This window comes from Protopterus annectens, chromosome 15.part0, assembly GCF_019279795.1.
Source record: "Protopterus annectens isolate FY-2018-M chromosome 15.part0, PAN1.0, whole genome shotgun sequence".
Classification (NCBI taxonomy): domain Eukaryota; kingdom Metazoa; phylum Chordata; order Ceratodontiformes; family Protopteridae; genus Protopterus; species Protopterus annectens.
In genome coordinates this window covers 631,133,682-631,158,624 of record NC_056749.1, presented here as the reverse complement: position 1 = coordinate 631,158,624, position 24,943 = coordinate 631,133,682, and the positions used below count along the sequence as shown (strand labels likewise).

General features: G+C 38.6%; 1 protein-coding gene across 3 annotated transcripts in view; it reads right to left on the bottom strand.

Annotated features, from left to right (window-relative positions):
- IL13RA2 (interleukin 13 receptor subunit alpha 2) overlaps positions 1-24,943 on the bottom strand; it is an 899,966-nt gene that overhangs the window by 245,564 nt on the left and 629,459 nt on the right. For all 3 annotated transcript variants that reach the window (XM_044057461.1, XM_044057462.1, XM_044057464.1), the window contains one exon: positions 6,669-6,789. In XM_044057461.1, the coding sequence (XP_043913396.1) occupies positions 6,669-6,789 (121 nt within the window). The remainder of the gene's footprint in view (positions 1-6,668; positions 6,790-24,943) is intronic.

Genomic DNA, 24,943 nt, shown 5'->3' with positions numbered 1-24,943 from the left:
ACCTTTGTGGAGTGGGACCACAGTTGCCGTACGCCACTCCTTGGGCACGTATCCTGTGGTAAGGCTGAGATTAAACAGCTGCCTTATGTGCGGGTTTAATTCCTCATTTAGCTCGTGTAGCACACAGCCGGGGACACCATCCGGTCCCATTGATGCTGTGTTTTTAGCTTTAGAGGGAGCAGCTTTCACCTGCGCATTTGAGATGTCCGGGAGGCTACACTCGGCTGGGATAGTTATCTCTCCTTTAGGGGAGGGGGGTGAAGTTTGCACTGAACCTGTCTGCCAGTATGTTGGCAATGTCTGTGGGTTCAGTGATTTTTGTATCATTTTGGACTAATTCTGAGCATATCTGTGAGTTTCCACCCAGGTTCCTAACATAGCTGAAAAAGGCCTTATGATTGTCCTTTGAATCCATGGCAATTTTTCTCTCAAAATTGGCCTTAGTTGATTTTATGAGTGCTCGTAATTTTTACTAATAATGATCAGGGGTGACTTCCCTTTTATGGATTTTGTTCTATCATGTAATAGCTTTCTCCTCTTATTGTAAAGTTTGTTAATGGCTGGGGTCCACCAGACTGGACGTTTGCCCTTTGTGGAAAGAGTCTTGGTTTTATTTGGGATTGCCTGATCCATGCAGTCCTGGAGGTGTTCATAGAAGGCATTTGTAAGGGCTTCCAGCTTGGGTTGTGGTTTCCTCTGACTCAGGGGCCTTGAAGGATACCACACCAGTCTTGAGTAGTGTGAAGTTTGCTTTAGAGAAGTTCTTCACTATGGTCTTTTTGTTTGGGGTGGGGGCGGGATGTGGATTTCCAGTGAGATTAGTTTATGATCAGATCTCACCAATGAGGGATATACTTCCGGTGTGGAGCATTTTGTCCCCATGTTTGTGACAATGAGATCTAGTATATTTTCTCCTCTCGTGGGAACAGTGACTAGCTGTTCCATGGCATTTGAATTTATGAACTCCAGGAACCGTTGGGCTAGAAAGTTAGGGCTTGAGTAATGTTCCCAGTCTATATTCGGGTAGTTGAAGTCACCCAATATGATGGTGTTTGGAGATACATTTATACCCTCCAGTGTCTTCAGGAAGGCTGTGTGGGGTTCCTGAGTTTGAGAGGGTGGCCTGTAGCATGCTACAATTTGTAGAGCAGTTTTGCCTATTGTTAGTTGCACCTGGATGGTTTCCGAAGCTTCATGCGTTGCCACCAACCTGGAGGTGTGAGTATCCTTTATGAATATGGATACACCCTCCTTTTGTGGAGTGGTCCGGGTTTTGGGGCGGAACGCATGATATGAGGTAAAACCTAATAGTGCCGGGGTGCTCTCAGGAGCCTTGAACCAGGTTTCAGTTACAGCACAGACATCGATGTTCTCCATACTGAGAAGGGCCTCGAGTCGTGCATTTTGAGATTTAGACTTCTGGCATTGAGCAGCATTACCCTCAATTTCTTCCCATTTTGTTTTCTAGGGTGGTAGGTTTAGAATTTGAGCCTTGCCTAAAAAGGCACTATGGGGTGGCAAGAGCCTTAGCCAATATCCGGAATCCCAGGGGTGACAGGTGCAAGCCGTCCCTTGTGAAGCAGCGTGGCTTGTCAAGCATGTCATCCCAGGCAGACAGACACTGGATCCCCTTTGAATGACACCAGACATTAAGCCAATTGTTAAAGCTGATCATCTTGTCTCTATATTGTGGCATCATTCTTGGTGAAGGAAGGATACTGCTCAGGGTTAGGGTCATACCTGCCTGGGCTACATAATCAGAGAGCTCCTCTATGTCTCTTTTCATGCAGTCCAGGGAGGTACGTCTCAGGTCGTTCACACCAGCATGGACAATGACTGTGTCATATTTGTACTTGCTGTGGAGTGACCAGTGCTTGTGTTATGTGGCGGATTCTAGCACCCGATAGGCAGCTTACTGTGACCCTCTCCTTGTTCAGCCTGGTGAGTGGGACGTCAGTGTGTCTGACTATGGAGTCACCTATGACAAGTATGTTTGGTGTTGTATTTGGCCTTAAGGGCTGTGACTGCTTTGCACACTGCTTTTGTGGTTTATGTGTTGCTTGTGGGGTGTCTTGAGGTAGCAGTTGTTTGGGTGTCTGCTTTGGAGGCCTCTGCTGTTTAGGTAAATTTTACTCAGAGCCTCCGAGTATGTCTTTGTGTGTTTATGTGTTTGATTCAGTGGAGTGGTAGCATTATGTGAGGCTGGTTTTGTGGTGTGTGTAGTTGCCTTCTCCTCCTGTCTGGTCTTGCCAGTCCTGAGTTGAGAGAGCTCAGCCTCCAGTTTGGCTAAATAGCTGCATCTCTCGCAAGTATTTGTGTTATGTGGGAGGAGGAGAGGGTTGTCTGTGTACATGAGGCAGTTATAACATTGCCTCAAGATTCCCAGATTCACCAGCTGGACCGGAGAGGAGATTGACAACTGACCTTTGGACATGCTAGAATAATATTGGGAAATCCTTAATTGAAAACAAGGGCCAGTGGGGAGTGAGGGTGTAGTGCTTTTAATTTTTAGTGCTGACTTATATAATTGCTTTAGTGAGCAAGTGCCAGGTAACTTGAGTGCAATGTGATACAAGTAACTAAATGCAAAAACGACAAACAGTAACTTTCTTTCAAGTGAAACAAGGAAATAAGTACAGTAAGCAATGCAGATATCACTAGTGATCCACAGAAGCGCTGAGAAGTTGCGTATTAGGTGAATTAGCTTCCAGGGAAATAACAAGCAAACAAACAACAAGTATATAAACAAAGCTAGATTCATAGCCTTTTGGCTAAGATCAAGTGTTAAGTTTTGATTTATGAAAATTGTAGCATGCAACCCCAGAGTGGTTTACTGGTCCTATTGATTTTGAGGTTGACTACAATTACTGACCTAAACATTTTGTTAGTGGTTATTTCTCAATTAAACCAAGAAGTGCTGAAAAGTGGGATTTGTATATTAATTTACAAGCAGTTGTCAGATGAGATATCTGAATACAGTTTTGACAGGTAGACCTCTTTAGCTGTGGAAATAAGAGGTTGTGACATGCCTGATATTGAAGACCCATTACAATGTTGGGTATTTCATTTGTGTTTCTCCTTGGTCCACGTTTGTAACAAGACTGGTATAAGTTATATGACCAAACAAGTGCTTTGGCTTAAGGAGGACTGCCGGTAAAGGGGTAGTTGTCACAGAATACAGCCTCAAATGCCTCACAGCTGCCCCAACTTTTACATAAAACATTGAGCATCTCTACTATTATAAAAACTGAGACTATATAGCAAAAGCTTTCTGACAGACTAATTTCATGAATAGAACTTTCCTGCTTACTGATCTGATGGACAAGGACCCTTCTGTAGTTGCTTACAATAGCTCTGGGAGACATTACTCCTGAATGATAGAAAGTGCAAGGGCAACACAGCGATAAACTAAGCTGCAAATCTGGGTGTAGATACCAGAGATGTTCAGCTGATGAATTAAGCATAAGCCTAATTATACAGTCTTCACAACTTCAGTCCATTGACCTGCAATTTGTGCTGTGCTCATGAACAGAATATTTAGAAGTATTTTAAAAACAGTATTCCATGTTTTAACAGATAATTTTTTATAGCAATATAACGTGTGTTCATGTGGTCAGTCATAAAAAAGGCCTCTTAAGGAATGTAAACATCAGGCCCTGTTGCGTATATACCTCAGTGAATGCTATAACTCGTGGGCGTATATTGTATGTGTGAGGATTTTGTCTTGTCATCCCATATGGGTAAACTGTTATTGCATTCTTGTCAGTATTGTGAGGCATTTCTTAGACTTACAGAGAATGCAACTTCTTGATAAATTGTAACTGATGTGATTAAATGAGGATTATGAACAGGATCAGAAGCAGCTTTATTGTGTGTTTGAGAAATGGATGCCAAGAAATTCACATTGAAAATAACGTTTATAGTCAGTGACCTAATTATAATTCTTTGCAACACACACAGCTTTACCTGCTTCAAGGACTGCTGCTACAGAAAGAGAAAGAGCATAGCAGCATAAAGTGCTTTATTGTCTTTGAAAGCCTTTGGAAGCTAGTGAACTATTTAGTGTCATCATTGAAGAGTAGCTTCCAACATCATCAGGAAAGAGTACTCACCCTCTCTACCTGAGGAAAAGCAATGTACAACTGGATGTCATCAGAACAACAGTGGAATGCTACACCTCTCATTCTAATGAACTCTCCCTAAGGAGGAATGTCCACCAAAAACACTATATACAGCCAAAGACAGAGTCTGCAGTGAAAATATTGGCTCTTAGTGATTTCATAATGTTGAGTAGTGTTGCCAAGAGAGAGGTAAAGGTGCTAAGTGAGTCAAGCAGCCAACCTATTTTGGCCTGTGCCAGGGACCCATGCTAAAACGGGAAGGGTTTACATACCTTATTGGTCAGTGTGTGTGCCTGCCATAAACACCAGCAGCATTGGGTCAGTAAGCTACTGTCCAGTGTCCAACTGTTTACAGTAGGTTATCTGTGATAGGTCACAGATGACAGAAAGACCAAGCAACCTACCAAAAGTAGACCAAGGACTGATGCACTGAATATAGTTTCACTAATACAGTGTAGCTCAGAAGTGCATGACATAATAGTAAGAAGAACACTGAATATTCTGCTTAAATAGCAGAAAAGGTGGAAAGGAGTCCCAGTGATGTCTTGTGGCCTGGCAGTCAGAGTCTGTGGTTCAGGAAGAGGACAGACTAGAAATGCTGAGAGAATCCTGTTGAGAGACATTCTTCTGAATACATTGAGTGATGTCATTAAAGTCATTGACAGACTCACAGCAATCAGACTCCACTGTAAAGATGAACAGTGTTTCACTTTCTAAGCCTCTGCTCCACAGCAGGGGTGCAATGGGTAGGAAAAGAGAACATTAAGGCAGTATTTGCAGGACCTTTTCAATAAATTGGGATAAAATGAGTTGGTGTTCATAATGGGTAACCTGAATGAATGCTCATGATGGTGCAGATAGAATGGGATATAAAGACTGCCTGGGCTATATGCAACAAGAATAATAAATAGGACATTCTGGACTTCTGTCCAATAAGTGGTTTAATAATGGTGGCAAACACATGGTTTAACACAGACAGTCACAAGATCACATATAATAGTGGTCAGCATGCAACTCAGGTAGACTTTCTATTAGTAAGGAAGAGGCACTGTGTTCAAATTAGTGATTGCAGAGTGATCCCTAGTGAAATTGTTGGCCACCCAGAGAAGGCCCTAAATTCAACAGGGACTAGGCTGAAGACCAGGTAGATTACTAGAGAGAAAGCAAATAAGTTTAAGGAAATGCTTAGGACTCTTGACACCTCATGAATAAGTGGAAATAGGTGGAGACGAAGAAGGATGACAGTATCTCAAAACAGAATGCTTAAAGCTTACACAATAGGTCAGCAGGTGAGCCAGGTATGGAAATAAGGTGTATAAGGAAAGCTGATGGTGAAAAGCAGAAATCCAGGAAATTAACACGTGCAGGAAGAAGTGAGGGATAGAAAAGATGGGTAAGGCTAAAAGGTAGTATTGCATGCATAGCAAAGAAGTTAACAGAGCAGTCCATGGCAAAGAATAAGGTGTGAGACAACATCTACCAGCTTCTGGAAAGTTACTCAGGAGATAACAAAAGAAAACTACATTAGGTTGCAAGACAACAACAGAAGGACAGAGCAGATAGCTGACAGACACCATTCATAAAGGAACCAGCAACAATATGCTCAGTAGTCCTGAGGTCACCATGGAGAGATGGAAGAAGTACTTCAATAATCTTCTAAATTAAATATACCCCACAGGAGCTCTACTGCTGCATACACAGCCAAGAATGAATGAGGATAAGAGAACCTACCTAGAAGAAGTACAAAATACACTAAAGAAAATGAATTCAAGGAAAGTAGCAGGTTGATGAAGTGACAGCAGAAGTGATCAAGATGTTGGGTGCATTAGGAGAAAAATGGCTCCTGGAGAAAATCATCATGTTACAAAAAAAGAGCAGTATACCCCAAATGACTACAGAATAGGCACTCTGGTGCCATTGTACAAGAACAAAGGAGGCATTCACATCTGCGGGCAATACAGAAGGGTCATACCCCTGTTATGAGCAACAGTCTGGATAGTTGAGCAGGATGTATAAGTCCCCATGAAGAAGAAATGGTTTCACATTAAACTGCTACACTACAGACAATGCACTTAACAGCAGTGCAGTTCTGTTCTAAAATTAGTAGCAAAGTACAAGACATATTTACTCACTCTGAGATTTAAACTGGTATCTTGCACACCTCTGATATGTTCTCATACTGAGGTCACAGTATAGGTACCATCATTACAAATGCAATGTAATGTTACCCTGCACCAATTACTGTGACAATGATGACACAATTTAGTTATTCTGTATGCAGTTCTACTGTTTTGTTTTGAATCAACATGGCTGAATAAGGTGCTTTTGATTAGCTAATTTACATAGTTAATAAATAAATGACTGACTGCCAACACAACAAAAAGCTCCATGCAGTAAACAAATGTAGAAGCAATTGTGAAATTTATCAGACTTCAGATAAAGGAATTATCCGCATTTACAAGATATTACTGTCATAAGGAAATTAACATTTATGTAGCATTCTGTCTTATACTACATCTCTGTTCTCAATCACATAATTCCACATACCAGTAAAACAGTGTGTAGTCCATGTGTTGAGGGACACTTTTTCCTGGTTGCCATCTGCATTCCATATATTCCCATTTATAGTAGACACAGGTAAAATCTTCTATACTTGAGTCTGGATCTCCTAATGACAGAACAGAGAAAAAAATATTAGTACCATTTTTCCAATGCACACTGGCCAAAGTACTAGCCATCTTAAAACCCAGCGAAATTACTTCCACCAGGCTACACTATGAAGAGAACAGAGGCAATGACAACATGCATACCTCTCAACTGTCCAGATTTTTGCCTCATAATAGTTGCCTGTTCCTCATAAAATTTGTGGTTTTCCGGCAAATCACTGGGATGATCTGAGGATTGAAGTCACTAAATAATGGCATGCGTTTGAATTTCAGACTCAAATCCATGAGAAAATGTACATTAACACAAACCATGTTACTCTAGCAACTTTCTAAGTTTATAAGAGCAATATTTAAAATCTATGACTTTTTTGTTGTTAAGTGTAATTCATCCCTTTTTCCACAAAAGTCACCAGTTTTAGGAGAGATTAAGGGAGACACAGCTAGAATTTGAGTCAAAATCAGGAACATACCTGAAAATCATTGAAAGTTAAGATGTATGGTTCTACTGGAGTGCTATTAAGGCAGGAAATTCAGTGCCTAAACAATTAAGTTGTATACCAGATATAACAATATTTACCAAAGCTCTATAAAACGAAATATGCTCATGTTAGGTGGGGGTTTCCTGATTAAGGTAACTTGATCAATGAATGAATCAAACCCTGTAACCTTGATCTTTAACATTAATCCTCCACACTAATTACCAGACAAGGTTTTAACCCTCCCTAAAAAACTATTTAAAATATTGCTTATTTGACTGTGAATAAATTGCACGCCATGAAGTTTACATGTTTAAAGTTAAAGTATGAACCATGAATGAATTTTTAATTCAACTTGGTTTTTTTCAAGTGCAGTGGTATGAAATGCATTGTGTTGGGCTACAACAGTTTGGTACAAAAGAGTTAAGGATACGAGTAGTCAATGACTTGTTTCTTGTAGTGCAGCTTTTGATTCTGTCAACCTTTGTCTAGTGTGAGTCTGACAAAGACATTTCACCAGATTGTGCACAAGAGCTTTTCATGAAAAATATGTGTGTCCAGTAGGCTTCATTTCACATTTGTCTTTTGAATTCCTGCACCCTTCAGATATCCCATAATTACTGCTTCTCTATATAATACTTGACTGAATTCCTGGACATCTGTTACAGTTTAATGAATTGTCACATGCATTTTGAAGAAATGAGAGTTTCAAATAAAGAAAAGTTTACTGTTGCTCACGCTGCCTGTTCCCAATGTGATGCTGCCTTGTTCATTAAATGGTCAGCATTGTTTTTTCCGTAAAACCTTAATAAAAGCTTTTTTAATTAAATCAAAATCTCTGTGGTCATTGTAAAAGTAAAGAAGAAAATAGTGTGCACACTGACATGTTTCAATGGTGTTTTATGGTAAAAGACCTCTAGTAAAAGCACAAATTTCTTACTGCTTATCACAAACTTTTTGCCCTCCTCTGCTTGAATAATTACACCCCTAACAATGCTGCCTCCTGCACTTGTATCAGTGCACCAGTATTCACCCCCCTTTTAAACAACACTTCTCATCTTTCTCATTCTAACTGCCCCATCCATGGGTCTTCCCCTCTCATTCTTCCCCTGTCTACCTTAGTTATAAACCTAGAAATACTAATTTGGAGCAGGCAGCTGAAATAGAACTAATTCTTAACCATGCTCTCAGTCATATGTTATTGCCAATGTCCTCTCAAACAATACTAACATCTCCCCTTCACTCCTACATAATTTTATAACTTACTTCATTTCTTGAACTCTATACAAACCTATATACAAACCTATAGAATACTAAAAATATCCTTTCCTGCATAATGTTATGGCTTGTTTACATATCTTGCAAACCTTTCTTTACTGAAATGTAAGAAACGAAACGTCTTTACAGCAATTTTTACCCTTCCGCAGTCTCAATCCATTTACATCCTGCAAGATTTTTGAGCTAAAAAAACTGTATAGACTTAAACTGTTGATGTAAATACTTTACTGTATATACCTGTCTTGTAATTATGTTTGTTTTCTGAGAAATTTAACTTCTGTTTTTCTGAGAACTGTCTGAAATTCACTTGTTAATATAAATTACTATGATGGAGCTTTTCTCCCCAGGCCTCCACTGAAAATGGGCTCTGCCCACTTGAACTTTCCCAGCCAAGAAACACAGATAAATAAATGGGGTGACATTTTGGGATGGCTGCACGGGGGGTCTGCTCCATTATTTTCATTAGGGTCATACCATCATTTGGCACTTCTCTTATTGTTCAGAAAATGGTCAAGAGTATTTGACCTCATATACAAGACATATCTTTTTATTTTTCCATATTTTAAACTAGGTAAATGGGTAAACCAGGAGCACTCCCTGATTAAGTAACTTAATTAAAGTTACCAGTAGGAAAAATAGGTAGAAAGAATCAAATCCTGTACCCTTGACTACAGGACGCAGTTCAGCAAGAGATTAAAGTTATAATCCTCTGCAGTAACTGCCAAACCTTCCATTCTGTATTCATTTTCTGATAAATCATGGCAGGTTAAAAATCCTTAAGGTTTATATGTAGGCAGTAATGCAAATTATTAGAGTTTCATTTTTTTTATTTTTTTGTTCAGATGTTCAGAAAATGCATGTTGCCTGAAAACCTGTTCTGTTAACTTTTTAAGTGAATTAGAGTAGTCTGTCTTTTATCTGTCTCCAATTTTGCAGAACAACACTGATTTTGCCTCACTAATTATGCCCTGTCCCTCATCTTGGTGTCAGTGATACAATAGGTCGAATTCTCCCTTTTAGTGCCGAAGGCTGTGGGTTCTCGTCTCACACCATGTAGATGGATTGCTAACACTGCACTGCAGCACAAGACCGATGCTGCACTTCAGAATGTGTTGTCCTTTGGTTAAGAATTTAAACTGAGGTTCCACCTGCTTGAGTTGGTGATAGCTCAGGTGAATGTAAGAGACCCCATGGCACCTATCAAAATATTTACAAATATTTACAAGTGTGTGTGTATATATAAACACACACACACACAAATCTGTTTACAAAGTCATACAACATTTTCACCCCTGTTAGACCTCCACTCATTTTCCATAACCATCTGATTTTACTTATTGCTAAAATCGATTTACCATTAAAAATTTTATTCTTTCATTCCATACAACACATATAAAATAGCTTTTTATCTATTCTTTTAACATACTTCTTTTTTTATAATATCCATATTTAATCATATCCATGGTTATTTTATCCACTTCTTTTATATCTTCAAAAAATATTCTTTCCATACCTTTTTCCATATCTTTATTAATATTTTACATTTCAAAAACACATGTTCTGTAGTTTCTTCTTCACTTTTCTTCAGTATGGCATATTTTCCTTCATTTCCCTTCACTGGCAATTTATCTATTTCCAGTCTCCATCTATTTTCTGATTACATTATTTGCTTCTTATTTTATAGCTTTAATTCTTGTCCTCTGTTAAATATTCTTATGGTTTTACATAGTAATATTTCATTACATTATTATACCATATTTTTCTATCTTTTTCTATAGCATCAATTTTTATTTTCCACAAAAATATTTTTGGTAACATGTTATTTCCTCATTTATATACTCATTTTCTCTTTTTTATCATACCCCCAAACTTATCATACTTATTTTTATATAATTTTACTACTAATCTCTCATCCTTTTCATGTATCCATTTTAATACTTTGTACAAATTTAATGAAGCAGCATATGCCACTGGGTTAATTAACCCTAACCCCCACTCCTTTATTTACATACAAAATTCATCCTTTTATTGGGTTTACTCTAGAACTCCATATAAATGAAAACAAATTATTTGCAATACTTCTTTTTCAAATAGTGTTGACAACATGGATATACTTGCTGAGTATGCTATTTTTCCCATCAGTACTGAATTTATCAAGTAAGCCTTTTTTCTGAATAATTTATGTTCTCCAGAAAAGACAGGTTTACTTTACTTCTTCTACTGTTTTTCTCATTAAATTCTACTTGCATATATATTCGCAATCTTTATACCCATTGCAAAAAAAAATCATTCATTGTAAAATATGCACCCATGATCTTTACTACATCCCCTAAACCTTTAATTTTCTCTTTATTTAATGCCATCCCTATAATCTCTATGTACTCATGTGTGCAAATTACTTTTATCCAAATTTTGTTTTTTGCAATTTTTATAAAGTCATCTGCATATGTTAACATAACTGGAATTCTTAACCCTTCGGGTGTTATATATCCTGCTGCCTTCATTTTGCAGTTTTACATACTATCACATTTATAACTAATGCAAAGACTAAGCAACTCTTTGTACATACCTGTCTTACATCACTCTTCATATGTACCTCTTGGCTTAGACAGACATTTACAAGCATGCTGATATACATAATTTCCTAACTTTCTTACTTAATTATATTCTTTCAATATTACCCACAAGATTTCATGTCCACGTATGCCTTAGTAAGGTTTCTTATCATAAATTGCCTCTTCATTTCTGGTCATACTATCATCCACACGTTCTATAGCATTAATAATTCTTGACATCCCTTCCCTTTTGTACTATATATGCTATCTTCCATAATATTTTCCATTTTAGTTTCAAATCTCTTTTATATTATTTTCATAAAAATCTACTATCAGTCTCCAGTTTTTTTTTTACTTTATCCAGCTCATTTAAAGAAATCTCCTTTTCCAACTATTTAAAAAAAAGTTAACAGAAAAAAGAGAATATGTTCCACTTTTCATTACCTTCCTTTTTCTTTAAACATTTCCTATGCATATTGTACTACACTATTCATAAGATTTTCCTGAGTTCTATTTCTCCTTTTACATTTTTATCTCTCATATTACACTATCATCTTCCTTTACTAATCTGCTTAAGTAATTCAATACTTCTCTTTTTCCTTGTAAAAATATCTTTGCTTATATAACAATTCTTATATTTTTTCTTGGTTTCTTCCATATAATTTTTTTCTTTGTCAAAGTACTTTCTATCATTATGTTCTAAATCTTCCAATGCATCGTTATATGTTCTCTTATATTTTTCTTTCTCTACTTTTCTCACATCATACTGCCACTGGAAAAAATATATATTCTTCCTTAAATATCATCCACTTTTCACACCAATTTTCTAACATGTTTTCATTGTAATATGCTTTCCATAACTGTATTACTAATCTCATTCCTACTTCATTCTATGCTTTCTCATTTATCCTTATTTATTACTTTACCTATTTTATATATTAATTGTTTGTCTTTATCTCTAGCCATATTGCAAGATGATCAGAAAATCTTATTTCAACTAGCTCCCTTTCTCCTATAACTAAACCTTCTAATACATAAAATAATCTGTTTTAGTTCTATACATACCTCATTGTAAGTACATGAATTTTTGCCCAAAAGTTTTAACTTACCACACCTTATAACTTCTATTTTTCTTATATCATTTCCTCTCTTTTTACACTTGCCTCTTAAATCACAATTAAAGCCTCGTTATTATAATATGCATATTTATCACTACATAGTCTAAAATCTGATGAAATAAGCTTTCCCTTTATTTACAATTAGGATAAGCATATAATGTTATAATTATATATACTTGTTCTTTCCATTTTAAATCTACAATGATTAGTCTTACCATTTTTTGCTAAGGTTCCATCAAATATCTTTACTGTATTTCTACAGAATGCAGGTTTCCCAGAACATCTAATTTCCCAAATTCCAGATTATCTTTTCTCCCAAAACTTTCTCGGTTTGTAATCTTTCTTGATTTGTTAAAAATATTGTATCTTATAATATAATTACAGTTACATCACATGTATTACACCACTTCAAAATTCCTGTTCTTCTTACTATATTCTTAATACTATTCATATTTACAGAAAGCACTCTAAAATTTTAATTTTCTCTTTTCTTTAAATTCATGTTTCATAACGTCATAGCTAATTACTAGACTAAGTTTCTTAAAACGTCCTTCTAAGCCTAGCCATTTTCCACCCCAAGGGGAGAATTAAACACTATACCTTCTGTCTGTGAGTCAAACAACTTAACCATTGCACCAGGCCCCAATCATTGTCTGCATATATTCTTTTTCACTCATTTAATTTTTTTGTCTTGTGTACTTATCCCTTAAAATTTTCTTTTTCGGTCTTGTACCAAAATATTTTTTTTTTCTCTTTTTTTCTTCTTAATTTCTTCATCACTTATTTCAGAGCCTTTTGTGTCCTCTTTATTTTCTCATCTAATTTTTCTTCTGTTTTTACTAATTCTAAAATGTCCTCTCTTTGTTCAGTTTCTTCTCTTTCTTTTTCCTTACTCTTATTTTCATTTTTACAACCCATCCATAAATGTCCACATTTGTTACACTTATAACATTTCAAGTCACAATTTTTTGCAAGATGCCCCATTTCCCCACAAATATAACATTTCCTTTTGTCAAGGTTACTTATCAAATGTCCTTTTCCACAAAAAAAAAAAGAAAAAGAAAACATGTTTTGCATTGTAACCAGTATTTTACAACACCCCTATTCCCCTCAACATTTATCATGTTTGGAATATGTATCATTTTTTCTCTTTCTATTTTTTATCAGCCACCAGTCCATAACCTTTTGCAATTTCCAGTACTTCTTTATATAAAGCTTTCAAATGTCCTTTCAAAGTCTCTCTTTCTACCATTGTTTGAAATTCTACATGAATTTTTCTACTTTGTTTCCATGTTAAATGCTTTTAACACACAAAGATTCCATGGGTTACAGCCTTTTTCATGTTCTCCAAGAAAATGTTCAATTGAAAAAAACAATCTGAAATATTTCACACATTGTCTCTTTGTTAATAAGAATAAATGGTCTTACCTCATGTGTTTATACCCAAAGGCACCATTAAATTGTACCATACTTCATTCCTGTCCATTTATTTGTCTTCTTTACTTAAAATCTTTACCACTTACTTGTGTTTTTAATTTTCTTGTACATTCTTTTCTGCTACTCCACTTTGGCCTTCATTTACTTTCTCTACATATGTTTTCTTTTCCCTCTCACCACTATTCTTCAGGATTGTCTCTATATCCACCTTATGTATTTTCTACATAATGCCCCCCCCCCACCAGGGAACATCTCCTTCATTTTCTGGCTCTCTCTACACCACCACTTCTTTCAGTGAGTCATTCCACAACCCTCCCAACTGGTGGGTTGTAATTATACATCCTGACTCATCTCCATCAAGCAGTTTTTTTATTTGCAACATTTCCTCAAATCCTGCATATATTCTCCACTCTCGATATTTGCTTCCTCCTTCATTTCTTTCACCTCGCCATCATCTCCTTCTCTCTCCATCTACCTTTGTGTTTCTCCGGGTCTCCTCTGCACCTGGAATAGAAAAAGGAAGTGCTCCAACAAAATGGGTCCCACTTGCAAAATTGATGGTTAGGGGAAGTTCCCTGATGCCCTAGGCAAATTTACCCTAGTAGTATATATATCACCTCGGGTCTACCCTGAAAAGAGGTCACTAGCTTAATAGAACTAACCCAGTCAACAAAGTCTACATTAAAAAATTTTTTCTGATAAATCACTGAGGATTACTGTCAATAATATTAGTCATTACAGTTTCATAGTGTTATTGTTCAGAATGCACATCCATGCAATGTGTACTATTCTGTTAGCATCTTAAGTGATACGGAATTGCCTGGCACTTGTTTTAATGAACTGCTTTATTTAGTAAAAGGTACATGGTTTGAATCCTTTCACCATCACTTGCCTACTTTGTGACTTTTGTGCAAGTCACTTAACCAGACGGTGCTCCAGGATCAACTCTGATAAATTACACTTTGCCCATTTGGTTTATCTGATATACAAATACATAAAATAATAATTAAAATTTGTCCCTTTTTGTCACCCCTAATTTTTGGCTTTGTCCAGAAATATATAAGAGATGTTTAAAAGCTGTTCCTGTTTTCATTCATTGTTTCTGATTCTTAAACTAAGTTGAGAGGACAGACAGAATTTCCACTGTATGGTTCTGGCGTAAGAAAGATGAGATACATTTCTGGGCCTTTATTTATGAATTTATTCATTCACTTGATGTCAAGCAAATATCTGAGGTGTACAGTCATACAACCGTCTGTAATTGATAGGTGAGTGAGTGAGTGAGTGAGTGAGTGAGTGAGTGAGTGAGTGAGTGAGAGTGTGTGTGTGTGTGTGTGTGTGTGTGTGTGTGTGTGTGTGTGTGTGTGTGTGTGTGTGTGTGTGTGTGTGTGTGTGCCCATGCATGTATGTGGGTCAAAAAAATCAAAGTATTAGCAATGTAGTGAGTAGAATGAAGTAATGACTGAGTTGGGAAGCAAGGCTAAATATGTTTGTCACTAGGAATTTGTAACTAGATATTCTAAGAGAGAATATGAAGAGCTGGATATGTGGTAAAACAATAACTGTCTTATAAATAGTGTAAAATAAAAATATTATGTTGTAACCAAATGACTGATCTGGCAAGCAAAGAGGGAGTGGGGGTATCAAAGAACTTAAAATATACAGTTTAACCATAATGTGTCACATTTTATCCATCTGTTCCACTTTGTACACGATAGTGTAATATTCACCATTTTGAAGCTGAAAGGTTGATTATGGCTGTAGTTTCTATAATTCTTTTGCTTGTTGATATTATGGACAGTAGGGTATCCATGATGTTACAAGCCTGCTCTTACCTGTATTGTTGATGGCACGACGTTGACTGGAGTTGTGTGTGTGCGTGTGTGTGTGCGCGTGTGTAAATGTTTTTTTTTTTTTTTGAGGGGGGTTGCTTAGCTTCGCTATCAGTGGCCTTGGACATTTGCAACTTAAGTTGCTTCTCCTAAGGGTCTCTAATGGTTGAAGTGGGTTTGTAGAAAAACAAGTAACATTTTCACCATATTGTGAGCTCCCTCCCTAGCTGATTGGAAATTATGTACATTTTGTCCATTTATTCCACTTTATGAGAGGTAGTATTGTGTTCCATATTTTAACAATGGAAAGTTGACTATGGCTTCATTTTCTTTAATTATTTTGCTTGTTGGTACTATGGATGTTATGGTAATGTCAAACCATACTAAACTGTCTGCAAAATGAAGAAGCATTGGTTTAAGAATTTAAGGATATGCAGTTTTATCTATCTCAGTCATTAAAACTACACATTTATAAATTCTTCAGCTGAGAGTTGTTCATAGACAGTTATAAAACATTCAGAATGGTATAGCTGCATCATTTTAAAATCCCACACATCTAAAAAAGAATTCAAATACTGGAATGAGCTATTATGACCATACATTCCCTTTTGAGTGATACATACCCCTCAACTATCCCCATGTTGCAGAATGTCCCTGATTTTACTTCAGATGTTCCTTTCCCACATAACATTTTTGATTTTCTGGTAAATCAGTCAAGATTACTGGCAGTCGATAATACCAGTCATTAGAGCTTTATTCTTTTTATTGTTCAAAAAATAAATAAATAAATAAATAAAAGCATACTGATGCAAAACATGTTGTTCTATTTACTTTTTAACTGAATTAGGATAATATTAAAAAAAAAAATCCTGATTTTATCCCCTCATTATTTTTGGTTTTGTCCAGAATTCTTGATCAAATAAGCTGAGAGATATGGTGTTATCCCAGAACATTCACAACTAATTTTTTTTATTGGTATTATTTTAGCAAACCAGAAATTGAGCACTAGGTACTAGGTCTCTGCTTTTGCTTGGTACATTCTTTTGTGTTTATTAGTGCTGTTTTCTGAGGAGGTATGCTGTTTTTTTTGTTCTTTGTTTTGTTTTTTTTTTTTGGAGGGGGAACGGAGAGCTAACATGTTTATTTGTAGTCTTAATAACTCAACAAGTAGCAAACTCACCTTTACAGCAGAAGGCTGTGAGTTGCATCCCCATGCCAGGTTCATAGATTATTACTAGTCTAACTGCTCTTACAGGCCATTTTAAGCCCAGCTAATTACACTATATGAGAATCAAACCCTGCACCTTTTATTTGCAAGGTAAATACCTTAACCATTATGCCAGCCTCCCACCTTTACAGCTACTTGCATTAATTTCCCAGTATTGACATTACAGTGGAGCATAAGGGGAGTGTTGTACTCCTGGGCGTGCCATCCTTCAGATGAGACATTAAATTGAGCTCCCATCTGCCTGAGATGGTAGTAGCTAAGGTGGACATAAAAGACCCCATGACACTTATCAAAAACAAAAGGATAAATTTCCCACCACCATGGCCAAATGTCCCCTAGTCAGCATGAATACCACCTTAGGTCTCCCGGAAAAAAAGCCATTGGTCTACTGGGACTTACCTAGTCAACAAGTATAAATACATACAATAAATAATGGCTTGCCTCTATATCTCAGTTATTTCATTACATCTTTCTACTCTGTTTTAATGTAGCAGAACTATTAAGTGGTTATGGTGATTGTATCGCAATAGACCTACTGTTACAAAGTGATCTTAGAGCTTTTTTCCCAGAATCCACATCAAGCCCACTTTATGCAAGCCATGCTACACATAAGGGAATCATTTTTGTTTTAACTTCCACGTAAACAGAATGGCAATAGTGAGAGTCACAGGCTTGTAGTACAGTCTTTGGAACCCATTTTTCATTTTCACTTTTTTACTCAAATTACTCTGATTTGTGTTCACAGAGCAGTGCTTAACTGTTTAACAGCCATTGTAAATGCTCAGGAAAATACATTTGCTGAATGGCATATTACAAGACTTCCATTTTTTTGTCAGTGTTGATATACCCTCTCCCACATTCTTCCTGAGGTGTCAAAACTATCTACATAATCCAGGAAAGGTTAACTTGTTTGTGTTGCATTGAGCAATATGAAGTTGTGACTCTGTTTTTTCAGTAGGTCCTCACGCACCCTCCCTGTTTTTGTTTTGGTGTTAATCTTGGTGACTTTGAAACTGAAACTCTTGTAAATTTGCACTTGGATACTCCTCCTGGGCCCATCTTACTTGCTCACTCAAAAAAAAAATGTATCTGCTTTTACTGTATTTGTGTTTCTTCCTACTTTATTTTGCTTTTGCGTCATCTTAAAAGTACTCAATTGTATTTATTACTGCTTGGTGTAACTCATTCTAAGCCTTTTAGTTTAAGCACTTGGGCTTCAGACCAGTTGTTTTACATTAAGAAGGTTTGTGGTCTGCACTGTAGTGGCAGAACAGGTAGCTTACATCCTTCTAAGTTGGGAACTACTGATTGAGGGCTCAGTGTCTGTTACTCTAAAAGTGTATTAATTCTGGTTTAAGCACGTGGGCTTCAAGCCAGTTATTTTACATTAAGAGGGTTCGTGGTCTGCACTCTTGTGGGAGGAGAGGCTGGACTCTGGCCTTCTGAGTTGGGAATTTCTGGTTAAAGGCTTATAGTGCCTGCATATTTGAACTGCTTCTTACTGAAATTGGTACACCTTGTTTGCTGTAGCATAGACTAGATCCAGGCCTGCTGAATCTAGCTTTGTTTGTATAACTTGAGCACTAATCCAGGCATTCTTTAAAGTATTCAATTGTATTTATTACTACTTGGTAGTAACTTGATTAAAGTGTAGCTATCATTCTAAGTCTTTTGGATTAAGCACTTGGGCTTCAAACCAGTTGTTTTACATTAGGAAGGTTTGTGGCCTGCACTGTGGTGGCAAGACAGGTAGCTTACATCCTTCTAAGTTGGGAACTGCTGATTGAGGGCTCAGTGTCTGTTATTCTAAAAGTGTATTAGTTCTGGTTTAAGCACTTGGGCTTCAGGCCAGTTATTTTACAATAAGAAGGTTTGTGGTCTGCACTCTTGTGGGAGGAGAGGCTGGACTCTGCCCTTCTGAGCTGGGAATTTCTGGTTAAAGGCTTATAGTGCCTGCATATTTGAACTGTTTCTTACTGAAATTGGTACACCTTGTTTGCTGCAGCATAGACTAGATACAGGCCTGCTGAATCTAGCTTTGTTTGTATGCTTGTTTGTTTGCTTGTTATTTCCCTGAAATGCTAATTCCACCTAAAACGCGGCTTTTCAGTGCTTCTGTGGATCCCTAGTGATATCTGCATTGCTTACTGTACTTATTTCCTTGTTTCACTTGAAAGAAAGTTACTGTTTGTCATTTTTGAATTTAAGTTACCTGTAACACATTGCATTTAAGTTACCTGGCACTTGCTCACTAAAGCAATTATATAAGTCAGCACTAAAAAATTAAAAGCACTACACACTCACAAACTCCCCTTGAGTACCTTGTTCCCCATTGGCCCTTTTTCCAATTATAAAGGAATTCCCAATACTATTCTAGCATGTCCAAAGGTCAGTTGTCAATCTCCTCTCCGGTCCAGCTGGTGAATCTGGGAATCTTGAGGCAATGTTACAACTGCCTCATGTACACAGACAACCCTCTCCTCCTCCCAACAAATTCCAACACATGTGAGAGATGCAATCATATAGCCAAACTGGAGGCTAAGCTCTCTCAACTCAGTACTGGCGTAACCAGTCAGGAGGAGAAGGAAACCACACTCACTACAATTCCAGTCTCACATAGTCCTACCACGACAGCAAACCAAGCACATAAACACACAAAAACATACTCAGAGGCTCTAAATAAAAATCTCACTAAGCAGCAGAGACCTCCAAAGCAGACACCCAAGCAACCGCTACCCCAAAACAAAACACGTGCAACACATTGCTCACAAAGCCAGTGTGCCAAACAGTCACAGCCCTTAAGGCTAAACAACACACCTGATACACTTGTAATAGGTGACTCTATCGTCAGGCACACTGACGTCCCGCACACCAGGCTGAACAAGAAGGTCATGGTGAGCTGCCTGTTGGGCGCTAGGATCCGCCACATAACACAAGCACTCAGGTCACTCCAAGGCAAGTACAAATATGACTCAGTAATTGTCCATGCTGGTGTGAATGACCTGAGACGTACCTCCCTGGACTACATGAAAAGAGACATAGAGGAGCTCTCTAAGCATGTAGCCCAGGCCGGTATGACCCTGACCTTGAGTAGCATCTTACCCTCACCAAGAATTATGCCACAATATGAAGACAAGATGATCAATTTCAACAATTGGCTTAAGTATTGGTGTCATTCAAAGGGGATGCAATGCCTGTGAGCCTGGGATGACATGCTCGACAAGCCACGATGCTTCGCTAGGGACGGCTTGCACCTGTCACCCCTGGGCCTTCGGATATTGGCAAAGGGTCTTGCCACCCCCATAGTGCCTTTTTTAGGCAAGGCTCAAAAGACAAACCCACCTCCATAGGTATCACAAGGGATAAGAAACTAAGAGTAATGCTACTCAACGCCAGAAGTCTAAACCTCAAGATGCACGCACTCGAAACTCTCCTTAGCATGGAGAACATCGATATCTGTGCAGTAACAGAAACCTGGTTCAAGGCTCCCGAGAGCACCCCAGCACTACCAGGTTATACCTTATACCATGCTTTTCGGCCCCAAAACTTGGACCAAACCACAAAAGGAGGGGGAGTATCAGTATTCGTCAAAGATACCCACACCTCCAGGTTGGTGGCACAGTACAAAGCATCAGAGACTATCCATGTGCAACTAACAGTGGGTAAAACTGCCTTCCAGTTAATAGCCTGCTACAGACCACCCTCCCAAACCCAGGAACCCCACTCGGCCTTCCTGAGAACACGGGAAAATATGAAGGTCTCTCCAAACACCATTATATTGAGCGACTTCAACTACCCAAACAGACTGGGAGCATTACTCTAACTCCAACACCCTAGCCCAAAGGTTCCTAGAATGTATAAACTCAAATGCTATGGAATAACTTGTTACCACTCCCAAAAGAGGGGAAAACATACTGGACCTGATCATCACCAACATGGGGACTCTATGCTCCAGACCAGAAGTGTATCCCTCACTGGTAAGATCAGACCATAAACTAATCTCACTGGATATTCACATCCTGACCCCCCCCCCACCCGCCCAGAAAACCACAGTGAAAAACTTCTCTAAAGCAAATTTCACACTCCTCAAAACAGAGGTGGAATCCTTCAAAGCCCCCAGGCCTGTGGAAAATACGGCCCAGACCGCAGAATCTTTTATAAACGCATTCTATGAACACCTTCAGGAATGCATGGATCATGCAATCCCAAATAAAACCAAGACCCAATCCTCCAAAGGCAAACGTGCTGTCTGGTGGACTCCAGCCATAAACAGACTATACAATAGAAGGAGGAAGCTACTACATGATAGAGCAAAATCCCAAAAAGGTAAGGTATCTCTGATCAGTATTAGCAAAAAACTACAGGCACTCATAAAATCTTCTAAGGCCAGCTTTGAGAGAAAAATTGCACAGGACACTAAGGATAATCACAAGGCTTTCTTTAGTTATGTTAGGAACCTGGGTGGGAATTCCCAGATATGCTCAGAATTAGTCCAAAATGACAAAAAATACACCGAACCCACAGACATTGCCAACATCCTAGCTGACAGGTTCAGTGCAAACATCTCCCCTCCTCCTCACCAAAAGGGCAAATATCTATCCCAGCAGAGTGCTGCCCCCCTGACATCTCAGATGCTCAGGTAAGAGCCGCCCTCTCCAAAGCAAAAAACACAGCATCAATGAGACCAGACGGTGTCCCGGGCTGCGTCCTACATGAACTCCAAGAAGAGCTAAACCCAAACATAAAACTACTGTTCAATCTCAGCCTTACTACAGGATATGTACCCAAAGAGTGGCGTACAGCAACAGTGGTCCCTCTCCACAAAGGTGGTGCCTCAACAGATCCTGGAAACTATCGCCCCATAAGCCTGACTAGCTTGGTCTGCAAAGCTATGGAAAGGATCATCATGGACCTCATAAATAAAGATATTGGGGACCTACAGACACTGGATCCTACCCAGTTCGGCTTTGTTAAGGGCAGATCCTGCCTCTTAAACCTGGTTGATTTCTTTGAAACAGTCACCAAGGCCATTGACGAGGGGAAGGTGGTCCACACAGCCTACCTGGACTTCACAAAAGCCTTCAATACAATACCCCACTCGGGCATTATAGATAAGCTCACCAGCTTAAATATAAACCCCTATGTCACTAGATGGGTTGCAAACTGGCTCAAGGACAGAACCCACATGGTTAGAATTGCTGGAGCCATGTCAGACTCCAAACCAGTTACAAGTGGCGTCCCACAAGGCTCAGTCCTGGGACCGGTCTTGTTCGGTATATATTTCTCGGAGGTACAGGCCAACACGGAAGGACTGTGGCTGACCAAGTTTGCAGATGACTGCAAACTGGGCGCAATAATCGACTCTCCAGCCAACACAAGCATCCTCCAAAAGGGCCTCATAGAAACAGACAACTGGTGCCAGAGCCATGGCCTCAAGCTAAATGCCAAAAAGTGTATAGTCATCCCCTTTGGCAAAAGCAAAGTGCCCACAAATTACCAAATAGGTGGTAATCTATTAAGTATGGAATAAGTAATTAGGGACCTGGGGACCCAAGTTGATAGCAATCTCTCATTTGACAACCACGTGGCCAAAGTGGTTAGAAAAACATTTTATATAGCCCACCTAATCATGAAGGGATTCACATCTAGATCAGGGGAGGTCATCATGCCTCTTTACTCATCCCTCATCAGGCCCATAATTGAGTACAATGCCCCTTTTGGGATGTACCTTACCAGACACCTGCTGCAACTGGAAAGACCCCAAAAGTACCTCAAGATGATCAAAGGGCTCAAACAGATGCCATATGCTGCCCGGTTAAAGAAACTCCAGCTCTACTCAGTGGCATACCGCCTGCTCAGAGGCGATCTGTGCCTGACGTATAAAGCCATGTCCAACCTGGAATTAATGGACATGCCGCACCTCAGAAAATCCAAATCCCATCGAGCTACGCGCTCGAGAGACTTGAACCTCAGCACTGAAATAAATAGAACATGCTGGAGGGATAGATTCATAACCCAGAGGCTCCCTTCACTCTGGAATAAAATCCCAGTCCAGGTTAGGCAGAGTCCCTCATTGAATCTCTTCAAGAGGAATCTTGATGAGTGGATGGGAGATCATAGGTTTACCCTGGGTATCACTTCTGTGTCACTGTTAGACAGAGGCACAGTATGCTAACCTCAAAAAAGGGCATAGCAAAATTAATTTAAAATGGGTGGCGAAAGCCAAACACACTCTGGCTAGGCTTATAAATGCCCTAGGGCAGATAGCCTAGTATGAACCTATGAACACTTTTTTTCAAAGAACTTTCAGCAGGCATATATAAACTACTTTTTTTATTCACCAGTGTATGTGGTGGGGAGAGGTGTTTTATGTTAAATGTTGGCAAAATGTGCTGCTTGCTTTAAAATGTCTTCCTTAATATACAGCACATTACAAAATAAGTCTTTGTTCTTCAGTTTAGGTTAATTATATTTTTGCCTTTTTTACTGAGCACAAATGTCTTTGCACATGACATTTTCCCCATCTGTTGCATTGGTAGCTGCACCTTAGACGTGTTAAACCATAGCATACTAACACTTCATTTGAACCATAATCCTAGAGACTAAGGAAATAGTTGTTTTTCTGGGGTATATATTACCACATCAAAAAAGCCATTAATCGAATGACTTTATAACTGAAAATGTGGTTAACAGAACTCACTTTTGTGGGGGGCTGTGCCCCTCGTGCTAATTATATATACCAACTCTGAGATCACACTACATTGAGGAAAGGGGAAATTTTCCAATCTTCACTGTACCACGACCTTACAACACACAGTTCTTTTATCAGCATTTTCGGTTATAAAGCCATCCAATTAAAGGCTTTTTCAATGTGGTAATATAGAACTGTTTTTACTGTATTGTGAGCATTGCTAGCATTTGTACGATTATGGCATTCAGATTTTTTGAGTGTGAGAGAAAGTGTGTGTGTGTGCGCATGTGGGGAAATGGTCTTTTTAACAGTGGATTACAGGTGTGTTGCCATCTATCATGCATTCTATACTTTATTTGTATTTTTTTCACATGCTGTATGAGCCTCACTAGCTAGTGTCTGGGCCCCATCAAGAAAAGGAACCTGGAAACACTAATGACTGTCACAAGTCTTCTTTTTCACAATCCATCCATCTCTTGGCTTGTTTCCCTAATTTCCTCTTGACTTCTTCCTGTCTATCCCAAATCTTCTTAACCAGATTATCATCTGTTTCCCAGCACATGTACCTGAACCACCATAATCTGTCCTCCTTGATCTTCTCTGCAATTGGAGCTACATAGGCTTCTGCACCGATATCCTTATTTCTTCATTTGTTCCACAGTGCATGTCCTACCACCCTTGTTACGCACTTCATCTCAACCTCTTGCTTCCTCATATGCTATACCTTTACTGTCCAGGTTTTTGTACCACAGAGTAGTGCTGACACCACTGTTTTGTACAGCTAACTTTTCAGCTTCTTTGACATTCTTCTATCATATGCTACCCCTGACACTCTGAGCCAGTTGACTGCAACCCCTATAATTCTACCTCTGACCTCCTCATTTAGACTTCCATTCTCTTCATCCACCCCTCCCAGGTACTTGAAGCTGTTAATTTATTCCATTTTCTACTCTATCTCAATTCTTAGCTTCTTCTGATTTCCCCATTTGCTGCAATTACAATTCTCTTATCTGAACTCTGTTTATCGTGTGTGTACCTTGATTTTTACATTCCATTGCCCTATCCTTTGTTGAAGCTCTTGTACAGTCTCCCTGTAATACCACATTGTCTGCAAACAGCAACTTTGTTGATCTGTCCTCTTTGGCCTGTTTGTTAATGTAGTCCATTACCGCCAGTATGAATAGCAGTGGGGTCAGAGTTGAACCATGATGTATAACCACTCCAACTGGGAACCCCTTTGTGAGTCCTAATACTATTCATACTTGTGTCATTGAATCCTTGTACATAGCCTGCACTTATTCTATCAATGTTTCCGGGACTTTGAACCATCTCAGGACTGCCAAAACCAGCTTTTGTGGGTCCTTGTCATATGCTTTTTCCAAGTCTAGGAATGCCCAGTTGGACTTTTTCTATTACTTTGCATATATGTTTATCAATCACCCTCTCCAGAACATTCATGCAGCTGTGACTGTCCCCTTTGTTCTTGTACACTGGCACTAGTATGCTTACTCTGCAGTCAAGTAAGATGCACCTTTCTCTCC